Genomic DNA, 23,088 nt, shown 5'->3' on the forward strand with positions numbered 1-23,088 from the left:
CCACCTGAGGACGTATAGCAGATATTTGTGTCTATTCCAGTGGGCGTGCACCAGAGCTGTTCCCACTCAATGTTCTTGAAGCCAAAATACAGCGCTTAGGGGTGCTTCCATCTTGCAAATTTTATGTTATTTGGAGCCAGAATCTGCGCAGTAGGGTCCAGCGGGAGGAGCCCTAGCAATATGCCCCGCCCATTTATTGTACTGCCCTGATGACTTACGCAAGCCCAGCTATACCAAGAACATACTGTAAGTATCTTTCCCGCTGGAAATTCTACCAACGTCTTGTCAGATCATAGAGGTTAGTACAAAACCACGATATATTTCAGCTTAAATATTAAATGGCTTTCATTCACAATGTAACTGTTATTCACAAAGAGCTATGCACGATCCGCGTCTGTCAATTATCATCATATATGACGTAAAATCCCGTTTTTGAACCTTAAATAACTTATTTAAAACAAACTTCACAGAAAAATGAGCACTTGGACACAATGTAGGGTGATAATAACTATTGATCACAGCAGAGTTTAGGTTTGGGAAAAAATGTGACCAGTATTTTAACTTTATTTTGACCCACATCCCATCTGTTACCATTGAGGAGGCGGGGTTTATGATTATGCTGCAGCCAGTCAGCAGGGAAGCTCTAAAAATAAAAGCTTCACTCCACCGGGGAGCTTGTGCCAGCCACTTTTTTTTACAGTCAATGGCATATTCTGAGAGAGTAGGTAGAGCTGTATTACTGTAGCAAATTTCAGTTTCCTATGTGATGTAATTCCTGAGATATTAAAAGCTGAAAATGGAAGAAAAATAAGGACATTCAAAAAAATCGACACACATCCCCTCACTAAAATGGTCATATTGCAAAAAGGATTCTTCTGATCTAACGAAAAATGTACAGCGTGCCTATTGAATAATGATAGAACAATTGGTAAAAATTTCTGATTTTTTTTTTTAAACCAAAGTTGGTGGGACGTCCTGCAAATTTGTTAAAATGAAGTTGAATGACCCTTGAGAGTTATTTTTTTCTAAAATACATTACTTTGAAGCTAAGATCATCCACAGCAATTAACTAGTGCACGTGCACACACTGAAATAGTTTGGCAATGGTATACAGTAGTTTGTTTGTTCTATATCAATGGGTGGTCTTTAACTTACTGTAACTGTGTTTATTGGTTTGTGTACAGAGTAATGGTGTGTGTGTGTACTATTTTCTCCAGTTATACACACAACCCCCCCTCCTCCTCCTCCTCCTCCTCCTCCTCCCGCTCCTGTGCCCCCATGGCCCCCCACCCCTCCACCCACCCCTGCCTTTGTTCTCATCACAACAAGCCAGGAGCAGATGGTGCTCTCTCTGCTTTGCCTGCTGACAGACAGACGCTGTCGGCCAATGGGCTGCAGGCGAATCAGCAATCAGCTGACTGCTGTGGACAGCACCAGGTGTTTCTAACCATTCCTCTGCTTCTCTGTCCCTGGGTGGAGGAGGAGGAGGAGGAGGTGGGGGTGACAAAGCGTTGGATGGGGTGGTGGTTTTGCAGCAGGTTACAGACCTCTCTCTCCTCTCTCTCTCTCCTCTCTCTCTATCTCTCTCTCTCTCTCTCCTCTCTCTCTCCTCTCTCCTCTCTCTCTCTGCAGACCTCACCATGCGTCTCTCCGACGCGCACCGGGACTAAACAGAGACGGAGCGCACAATCGGTGTTGCACAACGCCACTGGACGAATATTGGAATCGGGAAATATCGGTTTTTACGCATCTTGATGAAATCTCTCCATCCCGTTGATCTTCATCACTGTGCGTGTTTGTTTGTTTGTGTGGATCTCTCACAGAGCTGCGCGCTTGGGAACGTCGCACAGGAATGCCAACAAGGTGAGAGTCTGAGAGGCTGCAGGGGAATGACTGATATCATTTTTAAAAGGGTAAACCGATAAATATAAGATATATACGCATCTCTGTGCGCCAGTCAGGTAAAGGAGGCAGACAAGGGCACGGTGTGGTTAGAACGCATAGGTTCAGGTTCACAATATAATTCACAACTGAATATTTGACCAGTATAGTTCAGAGATGCGTCAGTCCGACACTTCCCAGCAAACAAACTTTGATGTCAGTGCGGTACTCGCTGTGCCAGCAGGAGCTGCGTGCGCCTTGCGGGATGCGATTTGCATATTAATGTCAAAGTATGTCGGCAGATGTCTCGATTCCTCAGACTGGGAGCGAAAAGTCTTGTTGGTGGATAAAGGCAGGCAGACAGGGCCCATCAGGCAGCCACTGGTGAGAATGGGGTTGTGTTAGCAGGGGGTCTATTGTGGCCCCCAAACGTTTCTTCTGTCGCTGCAGCTGTTGCGCTTTGGAGAAATGGAGATACGCCTCCCAACTTTAGGGCTCAGGAGTCCATTCCCTTTAGAAAGGGACATTTTTTTTATTATTTTTTTTTTTATTAATACATACTTATTTAGGACAATTATTTTTTAAAAAAAAAAAGATCTAAAAGTGTAATTATGTTATTAATCATGTAGAGCAGTGGTTCCCAATCATTTTGTCCCGTGTACCAGCTTTACACTTTTGTCAAATCATGTGTACCTGGCTGGGCGATATGTACCAAAACTCAAATCTCAATATTTATTCTTAAAATGACGATATACTATATAAATCTCAATATTTTTTTATTCAAATAAAGTCTTTTGCTTCTGTAAAATGCCACACATTTATTAACAATCATCTGCACAATGTGTTCCACTTTTAGCTTTTTCTCCTCTAAGGGACAGCATGTGTGAGTGAGTTCTGTAGTGTGGCTTGTTTAGGTGAAGGTCTGGGTTAGGATGTACTCAGTTGTTGTTCTGAGAAGTACAGAAAGCAAAACGGGCGTTTTGATACAAAAAAAAATCTATGGAAAAATTATGAAGGACACTGTTTGACTGTATGAATAATATTAAATGCTTGTATGATGTGTTTTGTACTGTGTGATTGTATATCACCAAAGTAGAAATCTTGATATATCTTGAACCATGATGTATTGCCCAGGCCTTTTTCATGTGTGGAACAGCGAGCTCTTCTAAACCTCTAACGGTGTCTCAAACATTGGTTTCCTAAGCGTTAATCTACAAATTCAAAACAATGAATTAATTTTTTCTGTAAATACCATGTAGCGAAATATTGTCTCAGAAATGTGATACAATAGCCTCTGCAGCATAAAATACATAAATTACTAGAAAATATAGTATTTTATTGTTCGCTGGTGTTACTGTTAGCTTTTGGTGAATGTGTCCAAAAAAGCCCATAAAGAACTAAGAACATTTCCAGATTATTTTTAAATTAAATCTTTCCAAGTACTCCCTGCAATGTACTCCTGTACCCCTAGGGGTACACGTACCCCTGTTTGGGAACCACTGATGTAGAGCTGCAAGCCCAGGTTAATAAAATGAGTACAAATGTTCAGATATGAAAAGCACATCCTGCCATAGCTTTCATATCACACACACACACCACAAAGTGTTCGGGTAGATCAAAATAAACCCTTTAAGAACAATAATAACTGGTTGGATTGTCACTATAGACATGTTTCCTCCTGTTTCATCTTTGTTGTCGTAGCAACCTTTTCTTCATCCCATCACAACAACAATGACAGACTGCACCTGTCCACTGGAGCTGGTGCCCATGCAGGGATCATTACTCAGATGTTTGTTGCTAAGTTCGCTTTTATCATAACCTTGTTGTTCACTATCAGAAACACAGTGTACAGTGTTTTCTTAAAAAAAAAAAAAAAAAAGCAAATCTAAAGAAACATCTCTGTTCTCTGCATGGAGGCAACTAAGATGTAAATTATTATTGTGCATTCTCCACAACCAGTATTTTAACTAGAAGTGCTGACCGACCAGAAGAACCAACACATAGGTTATTGGTAGAGATTGAGCAATTTTTGTAATAATAAATGTAATATTGACATTGGTATCGTTTTTTTCCACGGATAATGAAAAACCGATATATGCTCTTGTTTTGAGAAAACACATTAAACACAAATATTGGACCATTAATAAATAAGTTAATAGAAGAATAATAAAGTATTATTTTGCACAGATAACATTTAATTGTAAAAAAACATCCAGTGGTGCATCACTAACATTTTTACCTGTAGTTGAATGTAATGTGACCTAAAGTCATGTTAGGAGGAGGGGGTTTGTGTATATATCAGTAACGGGTAAGATCGAAAATGTAGTGTTGACATTATTGGCTTATTGACAAGCTAAAATCGAACATCTCTAGTTAGTAGAAATTCACGGAGTCTCTTACCAAAGTTTGTGACTGGACAAAAAAAGAAATCAATTTTTTGCTTGGTCTTATAGGTTCTTATATGTATTTCTTTTTTTTAGTAATGTTACAGCAACACAATGAACCCTGTGAGCTGAGTTTTGTCTGCTTTAAAACAATCGTTTTCTCCGGTTGGACTTGTAAGATTGGTTTCTTTGTGCTGGTTTCTCATAATGCAATTAGAACGCTAGGTCATTTATCAGCGCTTGATGAACGAAATCACCTGCTTTTTTTTTTCTTTTCTGTAGCCCAAGGGAGCTTAAAGCTTCTTATTAACAATAGCAGCACTATGTTCAAACACAGGCACAGATGTCCAACTGTTTTCATCTTGATCAAGAGAATCGGTCTTTTTATGTCAATATGACGTGTGTGTGTGTGTGTGTGTTACGACCCCCTCTAGGATGTGAGGTCAAGGCTTGAGGGGCCACAACAAAAACAAGACTCCACAGAGAAATCAAAGGTTTAGCAAAAGTATTTATTAGCAAAATTCTAAAAGTATCAACAGAACAAACTAGAAGGGACTGGAGACCCTGGCCAAACTGAACAAAAGTAGGGAGGACACTGGGCCAACCCTATACAGGGCCGTCGTCCCAGCGTCCACCCTCTAAACTACAAAAACATACAAAAGACTAAACTACTGGAACACGAAAACAGGACTACCAGAAATCTCCAGTCCAAACTAAAACAACAAACTTACGAAGATGTCCAGTGGGGAGCTGAAGAACTCTCCCCACATGTCTGCTGCTGGTCAGTTGTTGCGCCTCCATCTTTCTGGTCCTCTCAGCCCTTTATAAGCTCCTCCTCCCCCTCCTACCTGATTACTGATGTGAGCCAGGTGTGTTAGGAGAGAAGAGGAAGGGCAGGCTGAGAGGCACCAGCCGTAACTGTGTGTGTGTGTGTGTGTGTGTGCGTGTGCGTGTGCGTGTGTTGGCTCCCAATCAACAACACCATTACACATAGGTCACGCTAGTATGATACAGTGTAAGAGATTTGGGGGGGGCAACAAAAATGAGATTGTATCTAATCCGAGGGCCACTTTATCAACAGTTTTTAAAAATGACCGATCTCAGCATTAATACAGGGTTTCTCCATGTTAGACAAAGTGGGTTTTGTTCATGTGGTTTTGTCAGTTTTTAGTTATGTGTTTTTTTTATTTTTTATGTTCTTGTAGTGCTTTCATTTTCTGCATTTTTGTTGTCAATTTGTGCATTTATGGGGTCACTCTGTATTTTTGTTGTTTTCCGTAATTTCCTTTGATTTTGTGCAATTTTGATGACAGTTTGTGTGTCTGGACCTATTCTGTAATGTGTTGTTTTGTGTTTTTGTAGTTATGCTGCCTTTGTTGTCATTTTGTGTTTTGTGTATTTTTTTATGTTTTGTGTACTGTGTGCAATTTGCTGTCGATTTGTGTTTTGGGAGTTATTCGGTGTATTATGCTGGGCTTTATATTCCTTCTAACTTCTTGAAATACAATTTTTAGTTGCCCATGTCTGTTGTAGGGGAAATAATTTTATTTATTTATTACTTAAAAAAAAAACACCGTGAGCAAATCTTTAGAACTGCTTTTGCAGTGTCAAAATAGCTTTACAGCAAACCACAATGGACACACAATAGGTAATTACCAGGTTTTTGTTTTGCATCATTGTTAAAATTAGTTAATCAGTTTTTTGTATTCCAAACCTAGAGCTGTCAGCATATAAAACACACTTCTCAAAAACAAAGCTGTAAGACAATCATATTATAAAGTGATTAATAGGGAGTGCTAAAAGGCAGAGAGTGATTACAAATAATCTGGATGTCTATAAACATGTTTAATGGATAATTATGTGTTAGTTCATTTATTAAACAGAAATAGTCCTTGATTTATGTAAGTCAGCGTTTGTCTTCTGCAGCGGCTAAAGACGCTCCGTCAGCTTGATTGGGTGGTTATTTTTAGCCAGAAACTTTTGGTTGCCTAGATAAATGATTGTGGGATTAAGTTCTCTAGATTGCAAGTTTATTTTCCCATATTTACAATTCACAGACCAAATGCATTTTTAAAAAATGATTTATATATTAAAGTTGGTTGGTACCATTCTTTAGTCATAGTGCAAAGATGAAACTGAAGCATTGTCAAAGATAATATGCACATGGTAGAGTCATATGCAAAGTTTGACCCCCAGTGGTCAAAAGTTTTCATGATATTTTTCCCAAATTAATTAAAAATAATAATAAAATAGTTTTCTGCTTCTTTGATTGTAACATATTAGTTAGTTTTATGTCACAGATGTTAGTTCCACCTCAGGTGTGTAGTGAAATGGTCCCAAACTTTTGAGACTTTAGGTTGGTTCTTCTTCTGGTGCACAATTCTTCTTCACAATATAAATGGTGAAGCGACACTGCACGCAGCAGTTCATGTATGGTACTGCAGCAAAAACGAGGCAGAAAGTTGCCGGCCTGATTGTATCACGAATTTGCAACAACAAATGATGCGTCTATGCAAATTTTTGTCGTCAACATTATCAATTATATTACTAATCATTTTTGCATTATCATATATGTTACACACATTGTGGTTGGCATGAATCTTGAGACGTTCTATTTTTTCTTGTTTGGCAAGAATGTCAAATTTTACCTATGGTATAGTTGATACATGCAGATAATTTTCTCTTATAAAAGATCAAAACTTATCACTGAGAGAAACCCTATGTAGTGCAGGTTTATATTAGCAGCCAAGTAACAAAGTTAGTGACACTGATACTAAAAGGATTTTAATTAATTTCCGTGCATGGCAACACTACTATTTTTTGTGCTGCGAGACACTATATTTATTTATTATGCTGCCTGGTGGTGGTTGCAAAGCAATGTATTTTAATGAGATTTATCACCTTAACCATATCCCTCACTCTAACCCACACCCTGAATTAGGGCTGGGCAAAAAAATTATTTAAATCAATTTATCGACTTTGTAGAGGAAACAATTACAATTTTTTTTTTTGCAAATTCGACTTTAAAAAAAAAAAAATAAATAAAATTTTTTTGTAATTTATTTATTTATTTTCCCACCACAGTTTTTCATGCTCTGTCCTTGTGGGTTACCATAGCGCGATGTGATCCAGCCCCCTCATTGTTTACATTTGTTTACCCTTTGAGTAGGCTATATGTGTACCACAGGCATGTTTTTATTCACTCTATGCTGAGATGCTAAGGGAAGAGTTTATTATTTTTTTAATTGTAATGTTATATGTTATAAAATATGTACTTATCTGATTTCTTAATCAGAAAATTTAAGCTACTGTGAAGTTACTGTTGCACTTTTGCTTAAACCTGGGTTAAAGCTTGAAATTGTTGAATGACAAAGCCTCATTTACTTTTTATTTTGGGATTGTTCCTCTGCATTTTAACTGTTAAAGACAATCACAGCAATAAAGTTGCACTTTTGACAATATATTTAATGTCTGCAGTCATTTTGAAGTGTTTTTTTTTTTTTTTTAAATCGAATGGAAACTCGAATTTTTTTTCGAGTTTTTTTTTTGTTTTGGCAAAATCGTTCCGCCTTACCCTGAATTAAGTGTTTCAAGAAGATTCAATTGGTAAAATAACTTTCAATGCAGATACATTGAGTTTAAAAGTCATGTCATGCAGCATGAAAAGAAAGCAGAAATCATGGTGGCATACACAAGAAGTGAAGATCATTTTTGTGTTAGTGTCACGTTTCCCCTTGAGATTGTATTGAGCTGCTACATTAAATAGGGACAATATAATGAGTGGAGATGGAAATAAGACGTGTGATCAGGTGGTTGTCATCAATGCAATGGTCAAAAATATGCCTCAAACTGCAACACACCCAGCAGAGATTGCTAACGGAACTTTTAATTTTGCACCTCTGTTGTCAAAATAGGGCCAAATTTGTATTCAAAGGTTTGTCAAAGAAACTTGGGGTTTTTGTCTTTAAAAGTTTCGATTTGAAGTTTTTAAGAAAATTATTTTTAAGAAATAATGAGATACTAGTGTGAGGAGCTAAGCCCAGAAAACAGACACCAGCTTCAAAGTACTGAACATAATTAGTCATGTAAACTATTCAAATAGAAAAAGGAAAACACTAGATTTTGTCATTGGTATTTTTAAAATTGCTTGTATCAAACATATATACAGTACGTATAGGACTTTGGGTTGTATTTACAGGGTTTTATTGTGTTCTTATGATTGCACCATATTGTAGCAGTGTTTTCAGTCGATCTAAACAACTGACTGCTATTGAAGTTGACCATCCCATGAACTCATGTGCCTTCTGGGTGAAGGTGAAACTATTTTCAGACGTGCTGTAAAATCAATATTGGCTCCATTACTGAGCACACAGTTGCACACTCGTTTCCAGTCAGGAACCAAAGTAAAAGCAAGGGATAAAGGAGGTTTTGCACCTCATGCTTTGCTTTTTAAACGTGTGACTATGAGAGAAAAATGTCTTTGTGCTTCCATCATTTGGAATGGAAACGCAGTCTTGACATGTTGGTTATTTGTGCAACGTTAGACAGACTTTTCTCTTTATTTATCTCATCATACGCTTCAGTTCGTTACATAGTTGTTGAGTTTTTGTGTCAGTGTGTTCCCTCATTCAGTTTAGCAGTTGTTGCATACATTTGAGATTAGATGTGTTTTTAGGTTCCATGGTGTCGTGCATCTCACCTGCTCCTCTCATATTTCTCTCCTCATAGCTGTGTTTCTCGTCCAATTGAGGTTAGGATATGAAAAGAATGCACATTCCTAGCATCAGGGATGAATGTACACAAGATGGGATATTCTTATCTGATTGAGATTTAGCACTGTGTCAGATCTCTATCTGCTAATAAGTGAGATGTGACTCCAGCGGCTTAGGTGCAGGTGGTTATCATGTCCAGAGGGGATACTCATACATGGCTTAGGGAAAGGATAAGTCATGCATCCTTGTGCCAATTAATCATTTCAGCTGCAGTGATAGATTCAGAAAATGGAAATGACAGGAATGTTTCATGGCATTCAAATATGCTCAGTGTTAGAAGGTTCAGGTTCCAGACCTGGATTTTATGGTGTTACAATTGTACCTAATATCCATAATTTATGTGATAATAATATATTATATTCAAATCAAAGGCAACTGTCTGATTTACTGCAATCTGTCTTTGACGCACCATGAGAAAACCAGAAACATGTCTGCCAGGGGGAATCTTGAGTTATTTATTGACTCCAAAAGTATGGATTCAAAGCTTTCCAATGGTGTCACACACATGGAAATCAAATCATATTTGAAGAAGTTATGGCCGTTTGAATGTTGTCACTCTCTAAAGTACACAAGGGAGAAAACGGTTGTCAAAGATTTTGAAGTTGTCATCAGAGCGGCAGGCTGAGGGATCAGAAACAAAGGCTGCACGTCTGTATTAACCCAATAACAAGAGTGTGCGGATAGCCAAAGACAATCACTATGGTAATCAGCTGTTGGAATTCCACACGCTGAGCACTAAAAGAAATCATTTTCAAGGACAAATTTTACCATTTTAAAACCTCCGATACTGTTATTTGAAACACGGATTGCTTTCTTTAAAACTTCAACTCGTACATTTTGCACAAAATATTCTCTATTTTTCTATTTTCTCAGAAAATGAATGTTTTTGACCTTGTTTCTCTGTTTCTCTAATGCCGACTTGCTCCTGGTTTTCTCATGCAGGTCACTAATGTTCATTCACTTCAATCTTACAAATATTATTTGTCCTACCTTTACTATTAACGAATGTCTCTAGTTCAGTGTAGCCAGTGTAAACCATTATTTCCAATGGAAATGCATGCATATACTGTAATATAGGCAGTGGCTATCCGTACAGTTGCCGTATCAATATATTGACATTCCATCCTTACGCAGCGCCCTTATTTTGCCAGTTTAGGTCATGTGATAGGTTAGTCATTGGCTAGTTTAGATCACGTGACTATGACTAAACCTTACCCTAAACCTAACCCTAAAAATTGTTGTAATATTGAGTTATAACCCTAATCCTAGCTTTCTATAATATATGCCTAAAAAATATGCACTCATATAAACATTGTGACCTCAATGTATAGTAGATGAAATTGCAGTTATTAAAAATTTTGGTTTAAATTTCATTTATGTAAACAATCATATTCTCTGCATAAATAAGTGCAAGAAAGCAAGCTGTCATTTTTAAGAGAGACCTGTTTGTCATATTATTCAAAGAAAGAATAAATCCATCGAGATAGTTTTGCATGTTTCCCAACCACCAGTTGGATTATATCGATAAAATCGGTTTCAAAAGCTTCACTTTCGGCTTGAATGTGACATATGCTTAATAGTCTCTTGCTAACTGATAAGATTGCTAAACTGACCTTAATGGCAGGGTTTCAATTAAAAATGTTTAATTATTGACTGTAGCAACAAAAATATTATATATTTTGTTTAATAATAAAGATTCGGTGCAAAATGAAATGGCACAAGTAGGTCTATACAATGTGCCCACAGTAATTTAAACGGCTTTAGTTGAATCTAAATATCTAAATACTCTCACTACACACTCACCATTGTCTAACAGTTGAACGTCGTTGCATAATCAGATCAATTTGAGACATTTTTGGGCGTTCCTAAAGTGCAGCTGTTTGCAAAGGCGTCGGTTTGATCCTTTGCCCACAATCATTAAAATGTTCATTCTCTAAATTTCTTTTGACACCATGAAAAAGTTCTGCCCTACCATGAGATGAGCTTAATGAAGTTTGTCAAACTGCAGAAAATGAACCATTAGAGGGCACTGGCAGGATGGGAAACTGAGACAGTGAGCGACACGCCTTCATTAGCATTACTTAGTCCATCTGTCATCACTGGAAGGACTTTTATGATGATCCTGTTCGATATGTGCTGGATAAGTGAATTCAGACCTTTTTACACTTTTTGAAGCAATTACAGTGGATAATTTTTTAAAAAAAAAAAAAGAAAAGCGAGAAATGGCTAAAGGAAAAAGTGATAATATTAATAGTAATGGAATATAATGTGGTTCTATTTTGTTCTGCAGCCTATTTATGGGATAGTTATGTGTCACCACAGCTGAAAAGTGAGGTTTAAATCTTGGAAGTTTTTACATTTATGTTGTAGGCCTGGGAAATATATTGAAATTTAAGATATATTGATTTTTGTATCAAAATACTCGTTTTACTGAGGCGCAGAACTCACTCACATGTGCTGTCCCTTATAGGAGAAAAAGCCAAAAGTTGCACATATTGTGCAGCTTTTGTTAATAAATGTGCCTCTGTGGTATTTTGCATCAGCAAATTTAACCCACAATTGTCTTTCTTGTAAGAATTTGAGTTAAAGATATTGAGGTTTATATCGTATATCACTGCTTTAAAAAAAAATATCGCCCTGCCCTATTATGTTGTTGAATTTTGGGAAAATATTTAGTACTTTAGCACTTCTTGCTTGAGCAGCATGGGGTCGATTGATGAAACACTAATAGACAATCAAATAATTGTGTTTTCATCAATCAGCCTTCTTTGGACTCACATGAACTTTGTAAACAAGTCTCTCATGTCGTCCGACTGCTTGAACATCATGAATTTCACCATCATTCCACTATTCTAAATGCCAGGGTTTACCACTGAACAGATTAAAAAGAGATAACCCACTTCTTTTTGTTTTTTTTAGGGAGACTGTTTTGTTTGTGTGTGAAGCATCAAAATAGAATATTAAACTCCTAAATCCCACAATGTATGTAGAACGTCAACATTTACTGTGCGATAAGAATCTAAGATTAACCCCATTTGTGGGGTTTAAAATAGGCAGAATCATGTACAAAGGGATGAATTTATATCATACTGTAATATTACTGTCTACAGAACAATGTTGTGCACTCAGTTCGATATTGTTATCCTGTTGTATGTGAGGAAGTGCAAATCCTGATGATTCCTTTACTGTAAATTCTAAGGGTGTAAGAAAATAATCGATTTGATTATATATCGAATCGTTTTTTGTTTTTTTTAATAATTTTTTTTAGCAAAAAAACATTTAATTGTGCTAACCTATGCAAAGTACGTGAACGCCCGGTCGCTAGGTGTCGGTGAACTACATTTAAACTACCTCGCTTCTTAAAGGGATCCTCCTCTGTTTTTACAAATGTGGTCTAAAATCTTTGAAATGTCCTTATTAGAAGATCTATGCCTAACGAAAGGCATTATTTTGCACCATATTTGTTTTATTAACTTTTAAACTTGGGACTTCTTTACGCTGTGCGCTGCCATGTCATTGATGAGGCAAATCTCCCCTTTCAATCCATTGAGTTCTATAGGAGGTGAAGCATTCAGGATCATTTAGCAACTTTTTCAACAACTTGTGCTGCTTTGGGTTGCTCTAAAAATCAGTAAAAGTTAAAAAGGTCGAAGTAAACCTCTTTTGTTTACCGAAATTTGATAAACTAAATCTTTGAGCCAAAAAAAATCTGTGACCGCAGGGGGCAACAGTTCCGACTCTGCTGTTTTGTAGACAATATGAAGAAGAGAAGAAGAGCTCCGGTTGCATGTAATTACAGGCAACCCAAAGCAGCACAAGTTGTCATTTTGACTGAAAAAGCTTCTAAATGATCCTGAATGCCTTCACTCCTATAGAACTCAATGAACTGAAGGACCGATTTGCACCATCAATGACGTCATTTCAACATGGCGTCGCACAGACTCAAAAACGGTAAAGTTGTCTCATTTTAAAAAGTTAATGAAACAAATATGGTGCAAAATAATGTGTTTCGTTAGGCATAGATCTTCTAATGAGGACATTTCAAAGGTTTTAGGCTGCATTTGTAAAAACAGTGGAGGATCCTTTTAATAGCTTGGACGTTGATTGCACTTTATTTTCATAAAAAATACTGCGCACTTTTATAGATGTATGTGGTTACATTTTTGAAAATATAAGAACTTATCATATTCTCTTGTAGAAGCAAAAGTTTAATTTTTTTTGAAAAATTTAATTTGACAGTTTGATTAGCAAACATGCCACTTGTTTTTGATAGTGGTACTTGAATTATAGTTATGGCGCAGCTCGGCTCTACTCTAATTTTTCCCGTTTCCACTGGGAAAAATACCTCCTCCGTTGTACCTGGTTCTGCTTTTTTTAGTACCTCCTTTGTTGAGGTGAAATGTGATGTAGGCACAAAGCAGATACTGATTGGTTCAGAGAACCATAACAGCGTAGTCATTAACTCACTCACAGAGAGGAAGTTTTTGCAATCTTGTGAGGATGGCAGCAAAAAACTGCAATCAGTGGAGTTTGTCAGTTTCGTGTGTCAGGTTTGTGCTCAATGAAAACGCTCCAGAAAAACAGTATCTGGTCCCAAAAGAGAGGAATGCGGAGCCGCGTAGAACCGACACCGCCAAAGGAGCGTGTCAATAGTTACTATTTACTTTTTCTCACAAGTTTACAAGAATGAAATAAATGGTATATCGTACCATTTTGTACTTGTAAAGGTAAAATTTGGAATTATTGACAATGTATATAATGTTGTTTAGTATCGGGATATATTGATGCAAATCATGAATCGTATCGTCAGATTCATGGCAATGCACACCCCTAGTAAATTCCTACTGTAGGGTATTGTGTTATTTAAAGGCCATTTGGTTGGCTAGTGGTGTTGCTATTGTAAGTGAATGCTTAGTTCTGATACCTTTACATAGCAGTGAAGTGTAGTGAACAGTGTCATTGTCGTCTCTGTTGGTTTTAATCAAAGCTCCGAATGACCTGTTTCTCTCCTTTTGGTCAGAATCTCGTGCGTTGGCCCCCAGCTAATCTCTGCTTCAGTTTCTCCATCTGCTATACCTCACATTCATCACAATACAGCCACAGTGCTTTAAGCTGAAAAACAAGGAAGTGTCCTATCCCTGTTTGGCCCAGGCCCCTCCCTGTCCCATGGGGGAATCCCTGGTATAGGAGGAGCACAGCCATGTGTCTGCCTCGCTGCTGCTGTTGCCAGGCAGTTTGCATTCAGATGTATTACTCAGCTCTCTTTTTTCAAAGCCTCTTAAGTGCTATCTCCTTAAGCTGCTTTTGACCACAAGAAAGAAGGCATGTTGTCACTCCTACTGCTATAGTGCTGCACACTCAATAGGGAACAAACACACCTAATTGAGTGTAATCTGGAAAACTAATGCCATTTTTTACAAATTTGTTTGTATAAAACAGACATGTTTGGACTTTATTTCACCACTTAAATTAATTCATACCTAGGAAACCATCTGTATTGAAGTAGTTGGACTGTTTTCACAGCCTTTTGTTGTGACCTGCATGAGTTAGTCTAGCCCAGAGGTGGGCAACTGTTATCACAGTGGGCCACAAAAAAGTTATTTATTTATTTATTTTCTTATTTATTTATGTCAGACCAACAACAATTTAATACCATAATAACTAAAATATACAATAATACAAAAAATAATCCCTAATTTCCCATATAATAAATTTTGTCCGAAAAGGAGTAGGAAGAAGCAGTCGTAGTATTGATTTTTGATCATCACCACATTGTGCTTTTATTCCTTCTGTTTACCATACACCTCCAGAATGGCTTTTTTTAATAACACATCTTCAGTTTTATGACATTATTATTAATTTTGATGTTTTCTTGTAAACCGTTCCACAAAGTCACCCCACAGACAGTAATGCAATTACTTTTGAGAGTTGTTCTTACACTGGGTTGTTTTAAATGTTGCTCTCCCCTCAGTTTATACCTGGAGGGTAGTTTTTTTCTAGGTGTTCCCCCACACCTCAACACAATATAGCAGGTATTTTGGTTGTGGTTGTTTTGTGTGTTATGTGCCAATTTTTCATTTTGTGATTTTGGAGGCTTTTTTGTGTATTCGTTGTCTGTGTTTTTGTTGTCGGGTTTGTAATTTTATAATTTTTTTCTCATTTGGTTTTTTTTGGGGGGGTGGTTGCCGTTGTGTGTTTTTGGAGTCAATTTGTGTATTTTTGTTGTCTAGTTCATATTTCTGTAATTAGTGCCCGAGTACCAAAGGTATTATTATTATTATTATTAATTTTTACAAAAAAGTTCTGCATTTTGGAGGGCCTAAACGTGTTAAAAATTCTAAACTTTATACGCATATTAGGACTGGCAAAAAATAGGAAATTCTGTAGAATTCTGACATCAATAGGTATTATATTTGCATTATATTTGCACAGAACATTGCAGGAAAGTTTGACATAATCCTTGAAAATGGTCAGCTACGTCTCAACACCTCAAAATTTCTGCCACACCCCGACATGCAACACACCTCAACGTGCGCCACGTCCCGACGTGCTTGTGGTTGCGAGGGCCTGTTCAACGCTGCTTGCAGCTGTGTTTTTAACTCAACTTGTGCATTTACTTCAAGGGCTGCTCAAAATTAGAGCGAGAGCCACATGTGGCCCATGTTTGCTCGAGCTCATCATTATGCTGCCACAGATATAGAGTCTCTTGATGTTATGCAAACCTGTAGTCAGAGGTGAAAGTAATGGATCATAAATACTCACGTTACTGTAATTGATACTTGGATACTTTTACTTTTTTGAGTATATTTCTAAATCAGTAAATTTACTTGTACTTAAGTATGTTTTAAAAGAAAAGTAAAGTAATTTGTTCCATTTCTACACCCAACCCCCGAGGAAATACCATTTTAAGTTTACATGTGTTTATGAGTATCATAGTTTACATCGGAGTTAAAAAGCTAAAAGACAAAAAGAACTTAATAACAGTTATCTTAAAGAGTATGTACTTGCAGTTTCCTGTTATTAACTTCTAGCTTCCTGATTTCTATAGATATATTTATATCATCATTTTAAACCAAAAGAAAACTGTATTTACATTTTTTTCCCTCTCCCTTCTCAAGTATTCTTGAGTATTTTATGTATGACTTACTTGTACTTGAGTACAATTTCAATCAAGTAACAGTAGTTCCACTTGAGTAGGTCATATCAGTACTTTTTACACCGCTGCTTGTAGTACAGCAGGTTGAACCAAAAACTCGTAAAAACTCAAAGTTTTACTAGTACTACTAGACTAGTAGTATAGTAGCAAAAAAAAATTGTTTGTTTCACTAGTAAAGTGTACTCACGCACTAGCAAACCAAATTTAATCTTATGCTCAAATGGCTTTCCATAGATTAACAAGAGCAAACATGTACACTTTAACAAGTATATTAAAAATATATCTAAAGCAACAGTTGTCATTTTTCAAAGAAAAAGGAAATGCATTTTACTCAATAAAACTCCTGGCTGGCGTACACAAACTATACTGTGCATACTACTTTGTAATTTATCTGCTGTCCTGTGTATCTGTGTGTATTTATGTGACTCTCTTTATGAGATTCTTTTAAATGCAGGGGGGTAAGCCATGTTGATGCAAAATTTTTAAATTTGTTCTGTTCACTGCAATTCACTGTAAGATTTAACAGTAAAAACATGATTAGATAAATGCACCAATAGGTATATTTAATTCTGAAAACAGTTGCATCAAGAAGCTGCAAGCGAACTTATGAAAACAAGTGTTTTTTTTGTTTGTTTTTTGTCTTTCATAAAATATTTTACTATTGTGAATGTAATGGGCTTATTTTGTGGACAAGAACATTTTAAAGAAACAAACCAAGTTAATAATATAAACATAACAGTCATATTTCATATAGGTCAGTCAATGAGAAATCAGACATGAATTTTTGAAATATTGCCAATGATGAGAGATATGGATTTTTATTTTATTTTTTTAACATTGATCCGGATCCCTTCCAAAATGTTATGGAATCTTCCATGGCATAAGGTTTACCTTTGTTTAAGATTTTGACGTAATCTTGCTGACGGACAAACAAACAAATAAATAAACGCAGGAGAAAATATTACCTTCTTGGTGGATGTAATAATAATGTAAACTTGCCAATGAAAACAAAAACAAAACACAATGATTACTAACCAAGAGGGCTGTGTTAACATGGTAGTAATTACAAAGTCACAGTAAACACAAGGTACAGCAGTGGTACATGTCTTTTGCATTATTGTTATCAACAAGCTAATGGACTTTTGAATGTATGCTGTCTAAAATAATTTAAAGTGTCAGGCTTGTGACCAATAACGGTCTTGTTTTCTGACTATCTGGAACCATTAGTTAACAGGAGTTATAATCTACCACAGAACATATTTTTCTCATTACTGCCAGAATTTGTCTGTTTATTTGCTTCCCGAGGTATGTTTTTTTGGGGGGCAAAACTAGAAGATATGTTGTTTTGTAGAGCATTCCATTTGCTAAGTGTCATGTTATCAGAAGGGATGATGGCTAAAAAAAAGAAGCCAAAACAACCAACCGGGGAGACTGCTAAAGTTTTTAAATTATATCATTAAAGATATACAGTCTGTATATATATATGTATATATATATATATAAACAGAATTAAGCAATCGTGTTCCTCAGCATTTCATTGTGGTGTTGCTGGTAAAACTCTCACTTTAGAGCAAAGTGATTGAAAATCAAACCCTAATGGCTGAGGCTCTCAATAGGAGATTTAAAATAGAACACAGCTTTAGACAAACGCTGCCAGAATTAATTCTTTATTCTTCATTTGAGTGGATGTGAAGTGTTGCTCCCATTTATGCTAGCAGATGCCTATCGCACCTTTCATGATCTCCTTTCAGATCTTTGTTTAGTGACTGCTAAATAAAGATCTCTTTTTCTTTCATAGCCCTCACTCTATTTGTACTCACATTCTTTCTTTGAATTAATGATGCTGCTGTCAGTGCCCAACAATCCTGAGCCTGCTAAAAACTTTTTTTATGGTTTGCCCAAAATTAGATCATGAACCTGTTTCATTCTTTGAAGCAAAGCGGATACTGTTTAATGATGTTTGGAGGAACTAATGATCAAGTCCTTATTGATCTTTTTGATAGAGAAAAGCTCTCGATGGAATTTCATCTCTTTCTTATTTGTTCAGAGGTTCGTTTTTGTGCATGTGCCCTTATGAGCTGGTCTTGTATTATATTTTTCACATGCAGATAATGCACAGTAACCCATGTAAGAGCAGGAGTTGTTTAATTAAGAGCTGTCCGAATTTTGGTATTTAGTGCAGAGCAAGACTAAGCTCAAGGGTCTTTGTTTATCTGTTTATATGTACCTCATCATGCTCAAGCTAACTGTTAGCATTACAAAGAGAGAGTGAAATCAGGAATTGATATTTTGCAGTTAGGATTGTCATATGGTAAATGTTTTTTCAAAATGAAACAAAAAGTATCATTACTTCATGTCATACATTCTATAGATTCCGTTGTTCTATAGCGAGCATGAGCAACTGGTGGCCCGGGAGGCACATGTGGTTATCAAATGCATTTTGTGTGACCCCTAAAGTAAACACACAAATGACAGCCTAAATGATAAAAAAAAAATAGTCCAAAAACACAAAATGACAACAAAAAGACACAAAAGAGAACCAAAATAATCAAAATGACTCTAAAAACACTCAAGATGACAACAAAATACACAAAAATAACAAAAAATACATACAAAACCACATCAAATATACACAAAATGAGAGCAGGAATATACACAATGACTCCAAAAATACTCAGAATGACAATACATTTTTCAAAACAACAAAAATACACACAATGACTCTTTTGGTCATTCCTGTATTATTGCTTAGATTGGTCATTATTCTAAATGCTGAAATAATATGTCATGTGGCCCTCAGGTCATACAATCACGTCACATCGCCGCCTTTTCTTTTTTAAAGCTCTTTTTGCTGAGATGTGCGAGTGTCTCTCCACTTCCGGGTTCTTCTTCTTCTTCTGTTTTAATAGTGATGCTTCAGAGTCCTTCTTCTAATTTTTGCGCTGCATTTCTGGAAACAAGACCCCGATGTGTCGTGTATGGACGTACGGTGTGAGCAGTCAGATTGTATCAGAGTGTCGGTCCGTACAGTATGAGAACACGATTCGTGAGCTGCGCACATTCAAGCTCTGCGTCCGAGTTGCACAGTATGAGCTGAAGCAACCTTTACTGGTTCCCTGTGGATTACTGACACAGATTCCAGACTTTAAAAATGTCAATTAATTTTGATTTAGATGCTCTAAAAGAGCAGCTAGCTATACAATGTTGGTAAAAACATATCATGATCATAATTTGTCTCTTTTTCTTATTTTACAGATTGTCCTGTAATTCCAAGACTGTGACCAAAAAGTCTGCCCTGAACCCCTAATACTGATCCTGACATGGACAAAGGGACAAAATCAGTGGAAAAGACTGATTGATGACTGTAACGCAACCACTTTCAAAGTCCTTAGACAATCCTACTTTTTTTGTTCAGTATGACTAGACGGAGGTTGGATCACCTTTGTCTGGGTGAGGCGTTTGCTGGCCTGATTCTGGTATCAATAGGACTATCATTCGCTCAGAGCAATGAGTGCCCCCAGTTGTGTGTGTGTGAGATCCGACCATGGTTTACTCCTCAGTCCACCTACAGAGAGGCCATCACAGTGGACTGCAATGACCTCCGCTTGACTCGCATTCCAGCAAATCTTTCCAGTGACACTCAGGTTCTCCTCTTGCAGAGCAACTACATTGCCCGGACCAGTGAAGAGTTGGAGCAGCTCTTTAACCTGACCGAGCTGGATTTATCCCAGAATAACTTCAGTAGCATTCGAGACATTGGCCTTACAAATATGTCCCAGCTTACCACACTTCATCTGGAGGAGAACCAGATCACGGAAATGCCGGATTATTGTCTGCAGGACCTTAGCAACCTGCAGGAGCTCTACATTAACCACAATCAGATAAATGCAATCTCTGGCAATGCCTTCGCAGGGCTACATAACCTGCTCAGACTCCACCTCAATTCCAACAAGATCAAGACAATCAGCAGCCAGTGGTTTGAGTTTACGCCTAATCTGGAGATTCTCATGATTGGGGAAAACCCCGTTGTTGGAATAATGGACTTTAACTTCAAGTTCCTGGGCAACCTCCGAAGCCTTGTCCTGGCTGGCATGGATTTGACAGACATCCCATCAAATGCCTTTGTGGGACTTGACAATCTTGAGAGCCTGTCTTTCTATGACAATAAACTGGTCCAAGTTCCTCAGAGAGCGCTTCAGAAACTACCAAACCTTAAGTTTTTGGATTTGAATAAGAATCCAGTGCACAAAATTCAGGAGAATGATTTCAAGAACATGCTACGACTGAAAGAGCTGGGCATAAACAACATGGGGGAGCTAGTCTCTATTGACCGTTTTGCTTTGGACAACCTCCCTGAGCTCACTAAACTGGAGGCTACAAATAATCCCAAATTCTCTTTCATCCACCGCCAGGCTTTCCGAGATGTTCCTGCTCTGGAAAGTCTAATGCTGAACAACAATGCCCTCAGTGCTCTCTATCAATCAACAGTGGACTCTCTGCCCAACTTGCGTGAGATCAGCATTCACACTAACCCTCTGCGCTGTGACTGTGTCATTCAGTGGATGGACTCCAACAGAACCACCATTCGCTTTATGGAGCCACTATCAATGTTTTGTGCAATGCCTGCAGAGGTCAGAGGGATGCAAGTGCGAGAGGTGTTGAGTAAGCGTTTTGTAAACCAGTGCTTGCCCATGATTTCTCACGATACGTTTCCCAGTCATCTTAATTTAGACATTGGCATGACTGTGGACTTGGACTGCCGAGCCATGTCTCAGCCCGAGCCTGAAATCTATTGGGTGACCCCGATGGGTAACAAGGTGATATATGACACCATGTCTGACAAGTACAGTCTCACTCGTGAGGGGACCTTGAGAATTTCTAGAATCCAAGTTGAAGACTCAGGTAGATACACATGCGTGGCTCAAAACTCAGAAGGAGCAGACACCCGGGTGACGGCTATCCAGGTAAACGGCACTCTGTTAGACAACACGCAGCTTCTCAAGATCTACATTAAACGGGCGGAATCTCACTCCATCCTTGTGTCCTGGAAAATAACCTCTAGCGTTATGATCTCTAATCTCAAGTGGTCATCTGCAACAATGAAAATAGACAACCCGCATATTACTTACACTGCAAGGGTGCCTGTGGATGTCCATGAGTACAACCTCACCCTTTTACAACCAGGAACAGAATATGAGGTGTGCCTCACTGTGTCCAACATACACCTGCAAACACTAAAGTCCTGCATGAACGTGACAACAAAGCAAGCAACCTTTGCTGTGGAAATATCGGACCAAGGAGAAAACACTGCGCTTGCTGCAGTCATGGGATCAGTGTTTGCAATCATTAGCCTCGCTTGTCTGGGCTTGTACCTTTCCAAGAGGTGGAAGAGGAAAAACTACCATCACTCTCTGAAAAAGTATATGCAGAAAACATCATCCATACCATTAAATGAGCTGTATCCACCACTCATCAACTTGTGGGAAGCGGACAGTGAGAAAGAGAAGGAGGGCTCTACTGAGACCAAGCCCAGCCAAGTGGACACGACGCGCAGCTATTACATGTGGTGAAGGCCGCTTTCCGGACACACCTTTGTTTCAGGAGCACAAATTTTCATAGTGGCTTCTTTGTGTAAAAGTGGACACAGCAGCTGTTTTTCTTTTGTTCTCAGATTGAGGGGATCAAGGAACCAACATTTCAGGTCGCTTGCTCAGCACACTGCCTTCTTACCTCTCGCTCAATCGGACAACCAATATGGCAGCTCGTTTTAGCTCCCTGGACTTACTGTAGCAGTAACTGTGCTTTACTTTTGGCACTTGTTTCAGTGAACGCAGCATGAACATTGTCATGGATTTCATGAGTGGAAGAGACGAACAGACTTAAATCCAATGCTTTTTCACGTTTGGCAGAACTGTTATAGACTGCAGTCCTTTTCTCTCTCTCGTTAAACAGTTTCACTGTTGACTGTTGTGCACTGCTATATAAATATACTAATTTGTCTATTGACTCAAATGTAAGCAGAAAAAGTACATTTAGACCTCATTATATTGTCTATTGAAAAATGTTAGAAATTCCTCTGTAATGTTGTATCAGCTATGGTTCAGTTAAATTTTGTACATGAAATACCAGTATGTTTGATTTAGACGACACTGCAGAACATATATTGTAAACCAGCAATAGAAATATGAATGTTTTAAACTAGATAAATAGATGTAATGCTTTCTCAATTTCTAAAAATGTCTTTCTTATTTTGCTAGAATATGTCTATACAATCACTGTTTTTCTTGTGATTTTCACACAAATATGTGGGTTTTTTTTAGGAGCAAGTTCAATAAAATCTTCAGTCCTCATGTTTTCCAAACCCTGATTTAAACCCTAAATGTCTGTTTGTATACATTCAGCTGTAAAGAATAAAATAGAACAAGTATTTTCTGATTGAATCATCACATTAAGAGGTTACATTTAAAGTTTATTGTTCCTTTAATTCACTTCCAAAGTGCATAGAGTTACAAACCCAAAAGCCATTCACTTAAACCACAATTTACTCACTGGTATTTTTTATACATACAGTGTATTACGTCTGCATCTCAAAAAAAAAACTATGAGCCAAGAATTATAATGCAGTAAGTATTGGATTCAGAGATTAAAAATTTTTCTTGTGGGTAACGCAGGCAAAATGCTGAATGTTGTTGTACAAGCTGCTTGAAATGATTGTATTGGCCTGCTCCTTTTCTTTGCAGGTCTTGCTGCAAAGAAAAAGAGCAGATTCTCCATCAGGTTTGATATTGTTACGGCCCCCTCTAGGGGGTTATATCAGAAGGCTTGAGGGGCCGTAAATGACACCATAACAGAACGGTTTTCAAAGTATTTATTAACAAAAAGTTATTAAAGGTAG

General features: G+C 37.6%; 1 protein-coding gene across 1 annotated transcript; it reads left to right on the plus strand.

Annotated features, from left to right (window-relative positions):
* The first annotated feature begins 1,622 nt into the window (after positions 1–1,622).
* Positions 1,623–22,554, plus strand: lrrn1 (leucine rich repeat neuronal 1). The gene is made up of 2 exons (XM_028448190.1): positions 1,623–1,863; positions 19,449–22,554. Exon 2 carries the CDS (start codon positions 19,610–19,612, stop codon positions 21,761–21,763), a length of 2,154 nt encoding a protein of 717 aa, XP_028303991.1. The 5' UTR covers positions 1,623–1,863; positions 19,449–19,609; the 3' UTR covers positions 21,764–22,554.
* Positions 22,555–23,088: the final 534 nt, after the last annotated feature.

Source organism: Gouania willdenowi, chromosome 5 (assembly GCF_900634775.1).
Source record: "Gouania willdenowi chromosome 5, fGouWil2.1, whole genome shotgun sequence".
NCBI lineage: Eukaryota > Metazoa > Chordata > Actinopteri > Blenniiformes > Gobiesocidae > Gouania > Gouania willdenowi.